General features: G+C 58.9%; 2 protein-coding genes across 2 annotated transcripts in view; one reads left to right on the forward strand and one right to left on the reverse strand.

Moving 5' to 3' along the window:
• Window positions 1-16,559, forward strand: part of PPL (periplakin) — a 28,017-nt gene that overhangs the window by 7,424 nt on the left and 4,034 nt on the right. The window contains exons 2-21 of the mRNA XM_059861634.1: window positions 1,877-1,976; window positions 2,605-2,759; window positions 3,216-3,336; window positions 3,834-3,959; window positions 4,265-4,306; window positions 4,424-4,585; window positions 5,001-5,108; window positions 5,609-5,704; window positions 6,677-6,799; window positions 7,696-7,842; window positions 8,659-8,810; window positions 9,313-9,410; window positions 9,665-9,822; window positions 11,793-11,971; window positions 12,055-12,193; window positions 13,565-13,758; window positions 14,089-14,239; window positions 14,527-14,610; window positions 15,146-15,262; window positions 15,877-15,969. Coding sequence (XP_059717617.1) covers window positions 1,877-1,976; window positions 2,605-2,759; window positions 3,216-3,336; window positions 3,834-3,959; window positions 4,265-4,306; window positions 4,424-4,585; window positions 5,001-5,108; window positions 5,609-5,704; window positions 6,677-6,799; window positions 7,696-7,842; window positions 8,659-8,810; window positions 9,313-9,410; window positions 9,665-9,822; window positions 11,793-11,971; window positions 12,055-12,193; window positions 13,565-13,758; window positions 14,089-14,239; window positions 14,527-14,610; window positions 15,146-15,262; window positions 15,877-15,969 — 2,545 coding nt within the window. The remainder of the gene's footprint in view (window positions 1-1,876; window positions 1,977-2,604; window positions 2,760-3,215; window positions 3,337-3,833; window positions 3,960-4,264; window positions 4,307-4,423; window positions 4,586-5,000; window positions 5,109-5,608; window positions 5,705-6,676; window positions 6,800-7,695; window positions 7,843-8,658; window positions 8,811-9,312; window positions 9,411-9,664; window positions 9,823-11,792; window positions 11,972-12,054; window positions 12,194-13,564; window positions 13,759-14,088; window positions 14,240-14,526; window positions 14,611-15,145; window positions 15,263-15,876; window positions 15,970-16,559) is intronic.
• UBN1 (ubinuclein 1) overlaps window positions 14,495-16,559 on the reverse strand; it is a 35,216-nt gene continuing 33,151 nt past the window's right edge. The window contains exon 17 of the mRNA XM_059861637.1: window positions 14,495-14,629. Coding sequence (XP_059717620.1) covers window positions 14,586-14,629 — 44 coding nt within the window. The 3' untranslated portion in view covers window positions 14,495-14,585. The remainder of the gene's footprint in view (window positions 14,630-16,559) is intronic.

The raw sequence follows: 16,559 nt of genomic DNA on the forward strand, positions 1-16,559 counted from the left end.
CGAGTACCATCCTGATGATGCAGCTTCTATAAAAAGAAAAAAATCAGTGTAAACCATGCCCATAGCAGAACTTCCCAGGGAAGTGTGAACTTTTCTGGAGCTGTTGGATGCCACGAGGTTCCTGCAGCCTGGGGCAGGTTTGAGGGAGGGAGGAACAAGCCCAGAGCTGGGGTTTGGGTTTGTTCTGCTGCACTGAAGCGACAGCACACAGGGCAGGCAGGACCAGGTCCTGAAATTCAGCACCAGAGTCCTGGGGGAGCTGCAGCCTCAGTCCTGGGGGCACTTCTGGGCCCTTCCAACACTGAGGGGCTGGAGGGGATCCAGGGAAGGGAACAGAGCTGGGGAAGGAGCTGGAGCACCAGGAGGGGCTGAGGGAGCTGGGAAAGGGGCTCAGCCTGGAGAAAAGGAGGCTCAGGGGGGACCTTGTGGCTCTGCACAACTCCTGACAGGAGGGGACAGCCGGGGGGGTCGGGCTCTGCTCCCAAGGGACAAAGAGAAACAGCCCCAAGCTGTGCCAGGGGAGGTTTAGGTTGGGTATTGGGAGAATTCCTCCAAAAGGTGGTCAGGCACTGGCACAGCTGCCCAGGGCAGTGGTGGGGTCACTGTTCCTGAAGGGATTTAAAAGCCATGTGGATGTGGCACTTGGGGACACGGGTCAGTGGTGGCCTTGGCAGTGCTGGGGGAATGGTTGGACTCGATGTACTTGGAGGGTTTTCCAACCTTTACAGTTCCATGGTTCTGCCTGGGGATGCAGGAACTCTCTGTGCCATGAGCCAGCACTGCTGGGATGCTGCTGCTCCCCCAGCCAGCCCCACTCATCCTCTCCAGCTGCTCTGGCAGCAGCTGACACTTCCAAGTGCCACATGAAGATTTGTTCTGCTACCACATAACGAGGTCATTAAGGCTCATATGGAGGTGGTTGGGACTGCACTGAGGCAGCCCAGATGGCAAAGCAGCACAGCTGGGACGCCCCAGCCTTGCCAGCAGCCTCAGCTCCCTCTGGCTGCAGGGGCTTGGGGGGCACACCCTGCTCCTGCTCCTGCCCCTGGTCAGGGCTGGGAGAGCCGGGCAGTGCCTGGCACACGCCCCTGGAGCTGGCCCTGGCATGCTGCAGCCTCTCCTTGCAGCCAAAGTGAGAGACACGGGATGAAATGTTTAAAATAAGCCCAGCAGTGCAGAGGCTGCGTCACGGGTTGTTCTGCCTCTGCTCCAGCTCCGCCGTCCCTGCGCTCGGATGGGAAAATCTGGGCTGGCCCTGCACCCTGCCAGCCTGGCCAGTGTCACCCTGGGAGCACAACCCGGCACTGAAGGGGTGCAACGTGTGTGATCCCTTCCCTTTCCTGGCTTTGAAGTGGGAATAAGTGCCCGCAGAGAGGGCAGCCCTGGGCACAGAGGGGCAGAGCAGGGCTGCAGGCAGGGGCTGCCCAAGGGGCCCCAGCCCTGTGGGCACGGGGGCCAGAGCCTCCCCTGCTGCTCCAGCTCCTCTGTTTCCACACTGGACCCCCCTTCTCAGGCACAGGGTGGGATTGTCGGGGTGTCAGTGCAGGGCCAAGAGCTGATGCTCCTTGTGAGTCCCGTCCAGCTGGGGATATTCTGTGATTCTCTCCCTGTCCCTGCAAAGAGCTCTTTTCTGCCCTGCTCCCAAGCCGAGGGAGGCTCAGACACCGCTCCCGTTTCCAGCCCTCCCCCACCCCGTCCCGGTCCCCCGGCTGAGTATTTTGGAAAGAGCTGGAAGGCAGCAGTGAGTCACACACAGCTGCAGTGCCTGGCAGGCTCGGCTGGCCCCCGGCCCTCCCCGAGGTCACGGCACCCCCGGGCACCGCCGGGAGCTGTGCCCGCCTCCGCGGGGTGACGAGACCCCCCCTTCTCTCCCCAGCATCTCCAGCAAAGAGCTGACCGAGCTCATCGAGCGCCTGCAGAAAAATGCTGACCAGGTGGAGAAGAACATCGTGGAGACCGACTCCCGAATGCAAAATGTAAGCAAGGCAGAGTGCCACAGTCACAGGCTCTCCCCTCTGCCTCCCCAGCCCTCGGCACTGCCTGGGCTCTCCCCTCCTCTCCTGGGCAGGTGTGGGTGGCTGCCCAGCCCTGCATTGGCACCTGGATTGTGATGATCTGCAAGGGTCATTTTAGGGTTATTGGGGTCCTCCCCACTCGTGGGAAGAGGGTGGGAGGGTGTTCCAGGCAACAGGGCCCCCCCAGAATTCCCCCCTGCCCAGGGGGGCAGGACTGGGCAGAGTGGGGGTGTGCATCCCAGCAGGGAGCTGGGGGGAGGAGGAGAGGCCTGAGCCACCCTCCTCATCCCAAAGGATGCATCCCAGGTGATGCAGCTCCCCAGCCCTCCCCCAGCAGGTGAGATTGGGGCAACCTTGTCAAGTGGAATCTGTCCCCGCCCATGGCAAGGAGTTGGAGCTGGGTGGTCTTTAAGGTCCCTTCCAACCCAAACCATTCCATGATCCTGTGCCAGGAGAGGGGAAAGTAAAATCCATCCCAGGTGGATGGGAGACAGCAGAGCTCCTGCTCCTCTCCGGTGCCAAGGGAGAGCAGGGTGGGATGACCTCTTGGCCACCCAGAGGTGACCCTTCCTCCTGTGCCACTGCTCAGGACCTGCACAAGATCAAGGCGTGCCAGCTGGCCCAGTACAAGGAGCTGACAGCACAGAAACTCTCCGAGTCTGACAAGCTGCTCTACGTGCTGGACGGGGATGCGGCCGTGGCCCGGCACATGAAGCACCCCCAGGGGGACATGATCACAGAAGAGTGAGTGTCACGGGACACTGTCCCCAGCACCCTTGGGTGAGGGGGAGGCCTCTCCAGGGGCTCTGCTCAACTGCTGCCTGCAGTGGGGGGTCACCACGGGCTTCTCTGCATCCCAGCTCCCGTTAGGGTGTGTGACCCACACCATCCTGGGCACGGGGAGTGTGAGAGGATGGCAGCCTGGCAAGGTGCCACCTGCCCACTGTGCCCCACGCTGTACCCCAGGTGCCCTGAGCTCACAGCCACGGGAGCAGCCCCTGGCAGAGGGCAGAGCACAGGAACCTCTGCCCTCTCCCTGCCCAGCCACTGCCCAGCACAGCTGCTGCCAGCCCGCCTGGGCTCTCCCCTAAGCACAGCCCACCATCCACGGGGGCCTGGAGAGGATCAGCTACACCCAGCAATGCCGATGGCAGCCATGCCCACATCCTGCATGCCACCCTCACCTTTCCCTTCCCGCAGCATCCGGCAGCTGAAGGAGCGCGTGGCAAACCTGCGTGTGAAACACGAGCAGATCTACAACTTCCCCCTGCAGCACCTCGAGCCCCAGGTCAACTGGTCAACGGTGATCGAGGAGAAACAGGTACCAGGGGGACACCCGTGGCACCAGCAGGACAGGGACTCCTGCAGCTTCCCATGGAGAAACTGGCTCTTGGAAAACTTCTGGGCAGCTCCACAGTGGGAGCTGCAAACAGCTGGGTGGCAGGGCAGGGGCAGAGCTGGTGGGACAAGGCCGGCTGCTGTGGCACCAGGAGTCAGTGCTCGAGGTGGCACCGCTCCTGGCCCCAGCATCCCCAGTCACCACCTGCTTTAGGCTCTACTCCACAGCCTTTATTTTTCATTTTATCCCACTCCCTGCACTCTTCCAGCCAGAGAAGGGTTTAACCCCCCAAACTGGTTTTCCCACGGCTGCCCAGCAGCACAGCTGATTTCACCCACACGCTCCTGGGGCATCCATGCACTGCAGCCACTGGAGCCCATCCAAGCCCAGCTCCATGGCCACCTCCAAGAGGAGTTCCCCAGGTCTTGGGAGCCTCCCCGCAGTCCCCCATTGCTAACCCCAACTCCTATGCACCCCAGGATGCGCTGAGCAGCAAAGGCTTTGGGACCGACCTGCCGCTGGTCAACAGCCAAGTAGAAGAGCACAACATCTTCCACAACGAGGTCATGGCCATCGGGCCACACATCGTCAAGGAAGGAAGCAAGGTCAGCTCTCCTGCCCCTGTCCCTGCTGCCCTGGAGGGTCAGCCCTGCCCTGAGCCCTGGATGAAGGGGAGGGTGTCCTGTCCCACCATCTAGGGTGCTACAGCAGGTTTGGGTGGGTGCCCAGATCCCCTCCCAGCCTGAGAGCCCAGCACAGCACGCCAGCTCTGCCTTTACAATGAGGCAAATCTCATAAACCACACCCCCTTCCAGCCCAAACCCACATCCCTCTGCACCCTCGAGCCCCTGTCAGAGCACCTAAGCGTCTCCAGCCACCCCTCCTAACCCTTGCCTTGCTCCTCCTCCAGGAAAACATGAGTGACTTCCAAGCCAAATACCAGAAGCTGCTGGTAAGAGCCCCTGGGACCCCGGGGGAAGAGCCTCCTGGAGAGGTCCCTCACTGGGATGGCCCTGGGGGACGCACAGAGAGGAGTTCTGGGCTGAGCTGTCGCTGTGCCCCTCCACAGGCCGGCTCCCAGCAGCGGCAGCAGGACCTGAACTCGCTGCAGGATTACATGCAGCGCTGCACCAACAAGCTCTACTGGCTGGATCAGCAGGCCAAGGACAGGACCCATTACGACTGGAGCGACCACAACCTGGACTACCCCAGCCGGCGCCGCCAGTACGAGGTCTGTGCGCTCCCTCGCCTGGCCTGGGCAAAGGGGAGCTGGGCACGGGGCCAGGGCAGCTGGATGGGGGCAGGAAATGTTCCTTCTCCCATGCCTCAGTCTCCCCCAACCCATCGTGAAGGGCTTTGAGATGTGCAGCTGGTAGTACAGGGATAGTGAGGTTAATCCTTAGCTCTGCCAAAGATAACGTGATGGGGAAGTGTCCCCATGACAGGGACAGCTCCCTCAGCCTCCTGTCCTTTATCTCAGCGCTGGCTTGGCAGCAGTCGCATCTTTAGCAACATCTGCCAGGGAAGGAAAAGTGAAAGCTGCAGTGGGAGAACAGCACGCTGTCTGGTGGAACTGCTCAGCCCCAGAGCGCAGCCGGGGTCCCCTCCCTTTCGTGGGGATCAATATCTCACCTCTCTCCATCCAGAACTTCATCCACCGGAAGCTGGAGGAGAAGGAGGAGGCCATCAACAAGCTGCACGCTGATGGGGATCAGCTGCTGGCCCAGAACCACCCCGGGAAGAACGCCATCGAGGTGAGCACCAGGGATGGGTCCCACTCCCCAGCCACCCTGGAGCATGGGGGACTCGCCCCACCCTTCTCTAGAGTGGGACCCAGCGCCAGCACCACTCATGACTCTAGTTCCTGAGATGCCAAGGGGGAAAAAGCCTCCTCCACTTGCAGATGTGTAAACACCACAGGAGGAGGAAAGATAAACCTAAGGAGCTCTTCCCATCTTCCTCATTCCTGTCGCAATTACATTGTGCTCACCTAGAGAGGATAAACTGTGGTGGAACCCCTCCCTGTTTGATGGGAGGACAGACACAAGGATGTGCCACCTGCACACGGCCTGTGTTCCATGGGATCATCCCAGCCTTGTCTTCCCATCCTGGGCTCCCCCTGAGAGCATCTGGGTGGCTCCAGAGGCAGCCAAAGAGCTGCTCCCAGGATGGCAACTGGGACTTCCTGCTGGGCAGTTCCGGCTTCCTCTGCCACGGGGTCCCGCTGATGTCCCCTGCCACCCCTGTGCTGCAGGCTCACATCGAGGCCGTGCACGCTGACTGGAAGGAGTACCTGAACCTGCTCATCTGCGAGGAGAGCCACCTGAAGTTCATGGAGGACTTCCACCAGGTACCACATCCCTGGGGGCAGTGACTTGTTGGAGCCTGGAGAGAGGGTGCTGGGTTGCAGGAGATCCTAGAATACAAAAATTCCTGCTACTCTGGAAACTGGGTAGAGGAGATGGAGTGCTCTAAACCCAGGATTTTTGAGGCTAGGAGAGCACCTTGAGCTGATAGAACACAAGTCATAATTGCCCAGGCACCAAAGGTAAGTGATTGCTTGGCCAAAGCATGACTTGCAGAAAGCTTCTGCTCCAGCAGAAGTGTCATGAGCCACAGTCAGTGACAGCTTCCCTGTCCCCAGCACAGCAGAGATCCCTCACCCCCAAAGAGGGCATGGGGAGAGCTTGCACGCTCCTCTGGGAAGCAGAGCAGGTCCATGTAGGAAGTCCCAGCTGCCACAAGCCCGCCGGGGAGCCAGGCACAAGGGCTGAGTGTCCCAGCTGAGCTGGGCAGACAGATGTCTGCTGGATAAATGGCATCCGACAGCCAGGGAGGCTCTGCAGGGGAGCAGGTCGGGCTGGATTCCTCTCCCACAGCCTGGGCGTGTTCACCACCCCGTGAGTCTCCTGCCAAAGCTGAGCTGTGGTGCCCAGCCCAGGCAGTGCCTTTTGTGGGGATGTGCCAGAACAGCTGCCCCAGGGGATGGTTTGTGTGTGTGTGGAAGGGCTGGGCTCTCCCTTCTGCGGGCGCTGGCAGTGGTGGCACCACACACCGTGGTGATGCTGTCCCCGTGAAACAAAAGTGAGGGCAGGGAAAGGTGGGACTTAACAGCTCTGCATGGAATAAGCTGCTCCTTCCTGGTTGTTGTTTCCTTTGGTCTGATGTCCTGAGTAAGGGAAATAGTGATCCCTGGCCTTTCCCCACATATTCTAGGTGCTCAGATTCCCAGAGTAGCTCTTGGTGGCTGTGTGAAGACCGTGCTGGGTCTGCTCCATGTTTCAGCAGGATCCTCTCTCACAAGAAACTTTCCTCTCTGCAGTTTCAGAAGGACACCAAGGATGCTCAAGAGCTTTTGAAGAAGGTGGATACAGACCTGGACCAAAAATTCAGTCCGGAGTTCAAGGACAGATACCAGCTGGAGTCCCTCCTCCGGGAGCTGGATGTGAGTGTCTGCAGGCAGGACTGCAGGGGAGGCAGCAGCAGCAGCCACTGTCCCCATGGCACTGGCACAAGGATGTCCCTGCCCGTGTGGGCACCTGGCCCAGCTGTCTCCGCGGGGAGCAGCAGGGCTGTGCTACTGCCTCCCCGTGCCCAGCCTTCCCCCAGCTCTTCCCTCCCCCCTGGCTAGAGATTGCCTCTCCCCTAGCAACGTAATTGCTCACTGGGCTGGTTTTTATTTGTTCTCTCATTGAGTTAGCACTCGTTAGGGGTGGGAGCATAATTAGACCTGCTGCCAGAGGAGGTTGTGGAACTCGCTGTGCTGCAGCGAGCTGGGCTGGAGATCGCCCACTTGGGAAGGGCTGTGCTGGGCCTGAGCCCGAGCCCAAGCCTAATCCTAAATCCAAGCCTAAACCCAAGCCCAAGCATGCTGCAGCAGGCCCAGCTGATGCAGGTGTCCCGGGACAGCTGATAGCCCTTCCCAAGAGCTGTGCCCTCTGCTCCTGCATGCTCCATCCCACTCAGCATCCCGGGATCTCCACCTTCAGGGCTGGACATAAAGCAGGTGCTGGAGAGCCTTGGGACAGGGCTGGAATCAGAGCTGGGAGTGGGGCTATGCACCAGCACACAGCCACGTGTGGGCCGGGCACAGGGAGCCCTGTCTGCTGGCATGGCAAGCCCTGGGCACAGTCACAGCCCTCAGCCCGGCTGCAGAGGGAGACAGGAGTGTGCAGGAGCACCTGGAACAGGAACACAGGGCTGCAGGAGGGGCCCTCAGCACAGAAGCAGCCGCAGTCTCTGTCCCGGCTGCATAGGAATGAGCTCCTCCCTGGCTGTGAGAGCCCAGGAGTTCGCTCTTCCCCTGTTCTCCTACTGTTTCTTCTTCTTGACCCGTGCCAGGACCAGGAGAAGGCCCTGGACAAGTACGAGGCCGTGGTGAAGTCGCTGCAGGAGCGCAGCCAGCAGGTGCTGCCCCTGCGCTTCCGCCGGCAGCCGCCGCCGCAGCCCGTCCCGGTGGAGGCGCTCTGCGAGTACGAGGGCGAGCAGGTACCGCAGCCCGGCCGGGGCAGCGCTGCGGAGGCACCGCCGCCTCGGGGCCCCGGCGGGGGAAGGGGCACTGGGGGAAGGGACAGGCTTTCCCGAGCAGTGGCGGTGACTCCCGCAGGGGGAGCGAGGCAAAGGTCGCCCTCGCCCCTGTGGGAAGAGCAGGTTTTGCAGCGGAGGAGCAGGAGGGATCTGGGGGAAACGCAGCCTCGCTGCCTCTCACACACCCTGGGGATGTTGCGACAGCGCAGTTCTGTCACATTCCCACGCTCCCTGAGCTGGTGTCCCGTCGTGGTCCTGAGCAAAGGAACGCCCCACCGCCACCGGCCGTTCCCAGCCCGCATCCCCTCATCCCCCTCATCCCCCTCCGCCGCCACCGGCTCAGTCTGAGGGCTGCCAAAGGGATGGGACAGCAGAGCCGCAGCCACCACGGGAGCGGCGGGGGTGGGACAGGGGCCGGCAGCTCCAGCCAACTCAGCTGCCTGCTCCTCCGAAAAGGAAAGGCAGCGCAAAGCCCTGGAAACGCCTCCTCATCTCTGCCCGAGTGGGAATTCGCTCGCCGTGGCTGTCGCAAGAGGCACGGCTCGGTGCCTGCAGGGAGGAGCGGGCACACGAGTTTGTGGCGAGGGGCAGGGAGGAGCGGGCACACGAGTTTGTGGCGAGGGGCAGGGAGGAGCGGGCACACGAGTTTGTGGCGAGGGGCAGACTCCCCATGGAAGAGCCGGGAGCAGGGCTCGGGGCTGTGCCGCTCCTGCCTGGGCGGCTGCAGCGGCGGGCGGTGGCTCGGGCCGTGCTGCTGTGACCGGTTCCGTCCCCCAGGGCCAGATCAGCCGCGGAGCCCACTACACGCTGCACAGCAACAGCGGCGACCTTTGGGAAGTGGCCGACAGCGCAGGAGACACCATCAGCGCCCCCGGGGTCTGCTTCATGATCCCGCCGCCCGACCCAGAAGCGATAGCCCTGGCAGAGCAGTACGTGCCCCCAGCCTGGGCGGGACCGTCCCGCTGCCCCTCTGGCCTTCGCCTGCCCCAGCCCCAGCCCCAGGCGCTGCCACCGGCGCTGCTCCCCGGCCTGGCGCCTCAGGGGTTCCCACAGCGAAGCTCTGCTTTCTCGGAGCCTCAGGCTTCCTCCCGAAGGATTCCTGCCCCTTCCTGCTTGCCCAAAGATCGCGCCTGGCAAAGGGGGCCGGCTCAGAGCCAGCCAGGCTCCCCCTGCTCTGGGGAGCCATTGTGAGAGGGGGAGCTGCCCAGCCCTCCCTCAGCAGGCAGGTTCCTGCCTGGCTGCCTCGCCCCTGTTCTAATGAAGACGCTGCTCTACCCCAGCTTTTTCCCCACCTGGCTCATGGCTGTCTCGAGGGAGCAGCCCCCACAACCCCTCCAGAGCTGGAGCTCCTTCCTGGAGCAGCACCGGGATGGTGACGGGGTGGTGGAGAGGCTGAGGGTCTGACTGACCTCCTGCTGCCCCCTTTTGCAGAATTGCCAAGCACTATGTGGCCGTGAGGGAGAAGACCAACAACTGCAAGAACGTTCTCCAGCAGCGCTATGAGGGGCTGAAGGCAGACAGCATCGGAGGTGTGGGCAGGAGGGCAGCCTGGGGCACAGAAAGGCTTGAACTGAGGTGGTGGAGCATCTTATGGGCATGTTCCCATCTCCTAAGGGTCCTGGGGACAACAGTGCTGGATGGGTGGGGGGCAGGGCAGCCAGGCTGTGGTCACAGCAGGCCAGGCTCGGGGAGTGCAGCAGGGTGAGGGTTCGGCACTCGCCAGTGGGGCTGAGCCCACACCCAGCTCCAGCCAGCTTTAATCTGGTCTCCTCTTGTTGTACAGATGCTGCATCAGTTCGGGGACGCCAGCTCCTGGCAGGGCTGGAGAAAGTCAACAGTGACCTGGACAAGCAGGAGAAAGCGATAACAGCAAACCTGCGGCCGCCGCTGGAGCAGAGCCGGGCCGTGCAGGACAGCACCGAGCGCTCCAAGGACCTCAAGGTGGGGCTGTGGGGCTGAAGGACGGGGCCTGACCGAGCCAGTGCTCCCAAAGCGCCTCCCGCGGGGGTCTCAATAGCCAAGGGTGCTTCAGGTGCTCCCTGAGCCCTGGAAATGGGATGTGGAGGGATATTCACAGCTTCTTCCAGCAGAGATGGGGAGCAGCCCTATGAGCAGCCTCAGAAGCCCAAAACCTTTGCCTTGCTTCTGGCCCAGCTCAGTCGAATGGGAAGAAGGTGATGGCTGCAGGTGGTGGCTGTGAGGAGGAGGGGGGAGCCTTCAGGTTTGGATCCTGCCCATCATCCAAGCACAGTTAACTCTGCCACCACTACCACCAGCTCAGAGAGGAACAGGAAAACCCTTGTGGTCCGAGGCAGTTTCTCCTCGTGGACCTGCTCCTCCAGGCTCCAATGCCAATAGCATCCAGCTCCTTTCCTCTTTTTCAGGCCCCTAATTAAGCCAGGCTCCATGCCACAAACCTCCCTTGGTTTAGGAGGAAGTTCAGGTCCTGGTTACATCACTTGCCCAGGGCTGTGTCAAAAATCCAGGTGCTACCACAAGAGAAAGCAAATTGCCCCAGCTGCCTGCAGCACTTCGATGTCCAGGCAAGGATTCATCTGTCAGAGCCCAACGGCCCAGATGAACCCAGCAGGTCCCTGACAGAGCTGGAGCTCCTGGGAACCACTCCCCAGCTGGAGTTTCCTCACTAAGGAGAAACAGGTCAAAAGAAAATCAGCCACAATATCCTTTTGTGCCCTGCAGGGTTGGAAGGCACCTTCCACCAAACACAAATCCTCATCCCTGACTTCCTTCCTCATCCTGGACAGCCAAGTGTGGCTTCTCTGTAGCCGCCAGCTCCTGGCTCAGCTGCCCTAAGGGCTTTGTTCCTCCTGCAGAACATCACCCACGAGGTGATGTGTCCCTCCTGCTTTGTTCCTCCTGCAGAACATCACCACGAGGTGATGTGTCCCTCCTGCTTTGTTCCTCCTGCAGAACATCACCCACGAGGTGATGTGTCCCTCCTGCTGTGTTCCTCCTGCAGAACATCACCCACGAGGTGATGTGTCCCTCCTGCTGTGTTCCTCCTGCAGAACATCACCCACGAGGTGATGTGTCCCTCCTGCTGTGTTCCTCCGGCAGAACATCACCCACGAGGTGATGTGTCCCTCCTGCTTTGTTCCTCCTGCAGAACATCACCCACGAGGTGATGTGTCCCTCCAGCTGTGTTCCTCCTGCAGAACATCACCCACGAGGTGATGTGTCCCTCCTGCTGTGTTCCTCCTGCAGAACATCACCCACGAGGTGATGTGTCCCTCCTGCTGTGTTCCTCCTGCAGAACATCACCCACGAGGTGATGTGTCCCTCCTGCTTTGTTCCTCCTGCAGAACATCACCCACGAGGTGATGTGTCCCTCCTGCTTTGTTCCTCCTGCAGAACATCACCCACGAGGTGATGTGTCCCTCCTGCTTTGTTCCTCCTGCAGAACATCACCCACGAGGTGATGTGTCCCTCCTGCTTTGTTCCTCCTGCAGAACATCACCCACGAGGTGATGTGTCCCTCCTGCTGTGTTCCTCCTGCAGAACATCACCCACGAGGTGATGTGTCCCTCCTGCTTTGTTCCTCCTGCAGAACATCACCCACGAGGTGGTGTGTCCCTCCTGCTTTGTTCCTCCTGCAGAACATCACCCACGAGGTGATGTGTCCCTCCTGCTTTGTTCCTCCTGCAGAACATCACCCACGAGGTGATGTGTCCCTCCTGCTGTGTTCCTCCTGCAGAACATCACCCACGAGGTGATGTGTCCCTCCTGCTGTGTTCCTCCTGCAGAACATCACCCACGAGGTGATGTGTCCCTCCTGCTTTGTTCCTCCTGCAGAACATCACCCACGAGGTGATGTGTCCCTCCTGCTGTGTTCCTCCTGCAGAACATCACCCACGAGGTGATGTGTCCCTCCTGCTGTGTTCCTCCTGCAGAACATCACCAACGAGGTCCGTCGGATCGAGCCTGAGAAGAGCAGGAAGGTCCAGGAGTGCGAGGCCTTCATCGAGTCCGTGCCCAACACGGGCAGCGCGACCCTGGTGAGGAACAAGGTGGACAACACCCACAAGAAGTACGAGCGCGTGGTGCAGCTGCTCAGCGCCGCCCAGGAGAAGTAAGTCATGGCTTAAATCCCAGCTTGAGCCCTGCAGGAGGAGGGTGCAGGTGTGCTTAAACACCTTCTTCGTGTCCTGACAGAGTTGAGGTGGCCACAAACCTGGAGAGGAGCCTCCAGCAAGGCCGAGACTTGCTGTCAGCCTATGAGAACAAGCTGGTCATAGATGACACGGTACCGGAGGACTTGAGGGTGGTGGACAGGAAGAAGGAAGAGCTGCTGGTGAGTCTCCTGCCTTGTTTGCTTGCTGCACGTGCAAAAACACTTTCCAAAAGCTGTGGTGATTCCTGCTCAGCTCCTAAGCTTGGATCTGTTGGTGACAGGATGGCCTCCCCCAGCTGGGGGTGAGAACTCACCTTGACTGCAGTGATCCTCACCTGCTTCAGACACAAACACCTCCCATCCTCAAATCAAGTCAAGTCAAATCAAATCCAATCCAATCCAATCCAATCCAATCCAATCCAATCCAATCCAATCCAATCCAACTTGAAGTCTTGGGATTTGATGAAAGGACTAATGCAGATGCATTCTCTCTCTACCCTGCCCTTGTGACACCCTCCCACAGCAGGGCTGTGTCCAGGTCTGGAGTCCTCAGCACAAGAAAGACATGGACCTGTTAAAGCAGGTCCAGAGAAAATGCCCCGAGGGCTGGAGCCCCTCTGCTCTGGAGCCAGGCTGGCAGAGCTGGGGGTGCTCACCTGGGGAGGAGAAAGCTCCAGGGACACCTCAGAGCCCCTGCCAGGGCCTAAAGGAGGGTTATAAAAAAGAGGGAGAGAGACTTTTTACATGGACAGATACTGACAGGACAAGAGGAATGGTTTTAAACTAAAAGAGGAAAGATTTGAATTAGATATTAGGAAGGAATTGTTCCCTGTGAGGGTGTTGAGGCCCTGGCACAGGGTGCCCAGAGCAGCTGGGGCTGCCCCTGGATCCCTGGAAGTGCCCAAGGCCAGGCTGGGCAGGGCTTGGAGCAGCCTGGGACAGTGGAAGGTGTCCCTGCCATGGCAGGGGTGGGATGAGCTTTAAGTTTTTTCCAAACTGAAACCTTCTGTGATTCTCAGAGAAGTGAAGGATAAAATGGTCTGGGAAAAGCAACTCAGCGGCCTGATGCTGGAAAGATGGGCCTGGCAAGGCTCTGAGAACAGTTACTGCTTGGAAAAACTACCCAAACTGGCAATTCTTCTGCTACAGAAAGACCAAGAACTGGCTAGGCCAGGATTTTCTGTGCTCCTTCAGTTTTTCCATGAAATCCCAAGTTCAGACTAACATGGAAGAGCTTTCACTGCTCCTTCTGCAGTTGCTGCACTGCAAGAAGAGGATCTAAGCCTTGCATGAGGAGCAGCAGCTATTTTGCACTTTGCATGGTTACTTTTAAAGGTCAGCAGGTCGAGGAGGGAGTAAGAGGCAGCTTTTCTCCCTGTCAGGGTTACCAGGTGGTTCTGCTTACCACCTAAGCCTTGAGCTTGGTTTTTTCTACAACTGGTGGCACTGCTGCAGCTCAGCCCTGCCGCTCCAGTGCAGTTGCTGGAGTCAGTGTGGGTGACAACAGTGTGAAACCCCAGAGAATCCCCCTCTCCTGCTTTTTCCCCACAGGCCATGGGCAGCGAGCTCCAGTCGAAGAAGTTCCTGCTCAGTGAAGCCGAGCAGAACCTGCAGAGGACCAAGACCTGCTCCAACACCCTGGCCAGCAAGTTCCAGGAGCACTGCCCCGACATCGAGCGCCAGGAGGCAGAGCTCTACAAGCTCAACCAGCGCTTCAACAACCTCAGCAAGCAGATTGACCACAGGTGAGAGCACGGGGCAGAGCCGGGATGGCTGCTGGGGAGGTGGAACCATGCTGGAGCTGGAGGAGGCACAGCACCATGGTCCTGGGAAGGAGGAGTCGCAGAAGGGATTCCAGGGAGGTCTGAGGAGGAAGAAGGGGAGGTTGCTGGCATGTGCTGGCTGGGTAGAGCTGGGAAAACAAGGATTAGTTCTCTTGCAACAGAGGTGCCAGGAGAACAACCTGGCTCAAATCCATGTCTTTAGGGAGCAGGGGAGGTGGGATGGGTTAAGAGGTGTCTGCAGCAGGCACGGGAGAGGGGACAGGACTGAAGCTGAGCTGATTTCCCCCACAGAACACAAACCCTGCAGAAAGCAAAAAGTGCCTACTCCAACTACCGCACCAACTACGACAAGGTGAACCAGTTCCTGTGCAACATCCCCAACTACGAGCCCCAGGAGACTGACAACATCCAGCAAGTGGAGATGAAGCTCAAGAGCCAAGCGGTAATTCCCAGAGCACCCCAGGTTCCTCAGGGAGAGAAGAGGGAACAAGACTAAAAGAAACAGATCTTAGATACCTCCTGAACATCAAAGAGAAAAATAGAAATGTTTATTAGCTTTATTTTTGTGCTCTAAGGTCCCGTGGTCCTCCTGTGCCTTGTTCACACAAAGCAGGGCTGCTCAAGGAGGTTGGAATTCTCAGGGTTGTGAATTTAATGGTAACCCCCAAAAAGGCTGAAGGATGCCTTTGGATGTTGTGTTGCCTCTGACCTGTATCTCTATGCACCCAGGCACTGCTCAGTGACATTGCAAGCAAGGAACAGGAGGTGCAGAAGGTCTCTGCCACAGCTCAGCAGTACCAGCAGGCAGTGAAGGTAAGGACTGAAATTCTGCCTGTGAGAGAACAGAGAAACAGAGTATTTGGGTTAGAAGAGACCCTAAAGCCCATCTCACTCCATCCCCTGCCATGGGCAGGGATACCTCCTGCTGTCCCAAGTTGCTCCAAGCCCCATCCAGCCTGGCCTGGGACACTTCCAGGGATCCAGGGGCAGCCACAGCTGCTCTGGGCACCCTGTGCCAGGGCCAATTCCTTCCCAATATCCCATCTAGCCCTGCCTTCGTCAGTGGGAAGCCATTTCCCCTTCTTGCACTGTCCCCAGTCCCTCTCCAGCTCTCCTGGAGCCCCCTTAGGCCCTGCCAGGGGCTCTGAGGTGTCCCTGGAGCCTTCTCCTCTCCAGGTGAGCACCCCCAGCTCTCCCAGCCTGGCTCCAGAGCAGAGGGTGAGGTTTTGTGGCCTTCCCAAAAAGTGGATCAAGGGGTGAAGTTGTTAAAGCCAGGGCAGCTTAGTAGGAGCCTGTGTGTGAAGGGGCTGCAGCAATTCCCCATTTCTCCTGGAATGTCTCTGCACAGGACTACGAGCTGGAAGCTGAGAAGCTGCGCTCCATCCTGGACCTGGAGAACGGCCGCAATGGCTACACCAGCAAGAAGCCCAGGCTGCAGTCCCCAGCTGCCAAAGTGAAGGAGGAGGTAAGCAAGGGCTGGCCAGAGGAGAGCCAAAGCAGAGGGCAGCTCACAGGACCAGTGGGGGTCTGCAAACACCCACATTTACTGTGGGGACCTTGGTCCCACAGGGAATCAGGAGGAAGGGATTTCTCATCATTTTTTTGAACCGGGCTGGCCAGAATGAGGGAGAGAAAATGCTGTATTTAACACGTTTGGAAGGGAAAAAGGAGGAGAAAAGCCAAAAACCTGGAAGTTTTTCCCTTCTCCAGACTTCCAGAGAGATTTCACCACCAAAGATAGAAATACTTACAGTGGGATGAGGCTACAAGCTACTTACTTATGCAGGATCTGTTTGCTGCCTGCCTCAAACCCATCCTGCCTATAGAGGCAGGCAAAAGTGTCCACCTAGTTCTTCCTCAGCTTCCTCACCTGGTTCTTACTGCACCTGGTTTTGCTTATCTTGAGTAGAAAAATCACAGCATGACCATGAGTGTGTCTGTGCATGAGATTCCCTCTCCCTCCCCCAAAACTCAGCAGTTCACTGCTGTAGGTTTTTAGAGGAGCACCCAGAGCTACCAGTTTAGAACCTGTTATTTTTGGCCCTCTTAAGCTCTTCCCAACACGTTTTTGCTCTGCAGGAAGCTGTTCTGGCAGCCAAATACACCGAAGTGAACGCTGTGAACAAGCAGAGGCTGCAGAACCTGGAGTTTGCCCAGAGCCTCCTGCGGCAGGTGAGTGATCAGAGGAGCAAGGTGATGCTGAGGGGACACGTGTGGGACCCAGGGACACGTGTGAATGGCACATGTGGGCTCTGCCAATACAAGATGAACTGGGAACAAGTCTAGCTGGTGTCTTGTCCCCTTAAATCATTAATCAGCAGATACTTAAATCAGACAGACCAACCCCCAGTCCCATTGCCAAGTCATCCTAGGCAGTTCCATACAGTTTTTAACTCTCTTTTTGCCCTTCTGTGGCAGAATTAGTGTCCCTTGTGGCTCAGAGCTTTGTTCTGACAGCAGCAGGCATTGCAGAAAGGATTTCTCAGGCTGGGAACGTGCAGGGGTCCGATTGCAAATTCTCCCTGCTCAGAGTTTGCCAGAGCTCGACTCCCTCTCGTTTCTTTGTTGGAGGCATGGATCTCCTGGCCATTCCTGGGTCAGGAATGGTGTGGCCAGCAGGACCAGGGCAGTGATTGTCCCTCTGTGCTGGCCCTGCTGAGGCACCTTGAGTTCTGTGTCCAGTTCTGGGCTCCTCATGACAAGAACACTGAGGGGCTGGAGGGGGTCCAGGGAAGGGAACAGAGCTGGGGAAGGGGCTGGAG

Source organism: Haemorhous mexicanus, chromosome 17 (assembly GCF_027477595.1).
Source record: "Haemorhous mexicanus isolate bHaeMex1 chromosome 17, bHaeMex1.pri, whole genome shotgun sequence".
NCBI classification, from domain to species: domain Eukaryota; kingdom Metazoa; phylum Chordata; class Aves; order Passeriformes; family Fringillidae; genus Haemorhous; species Haemorhous mexicanus.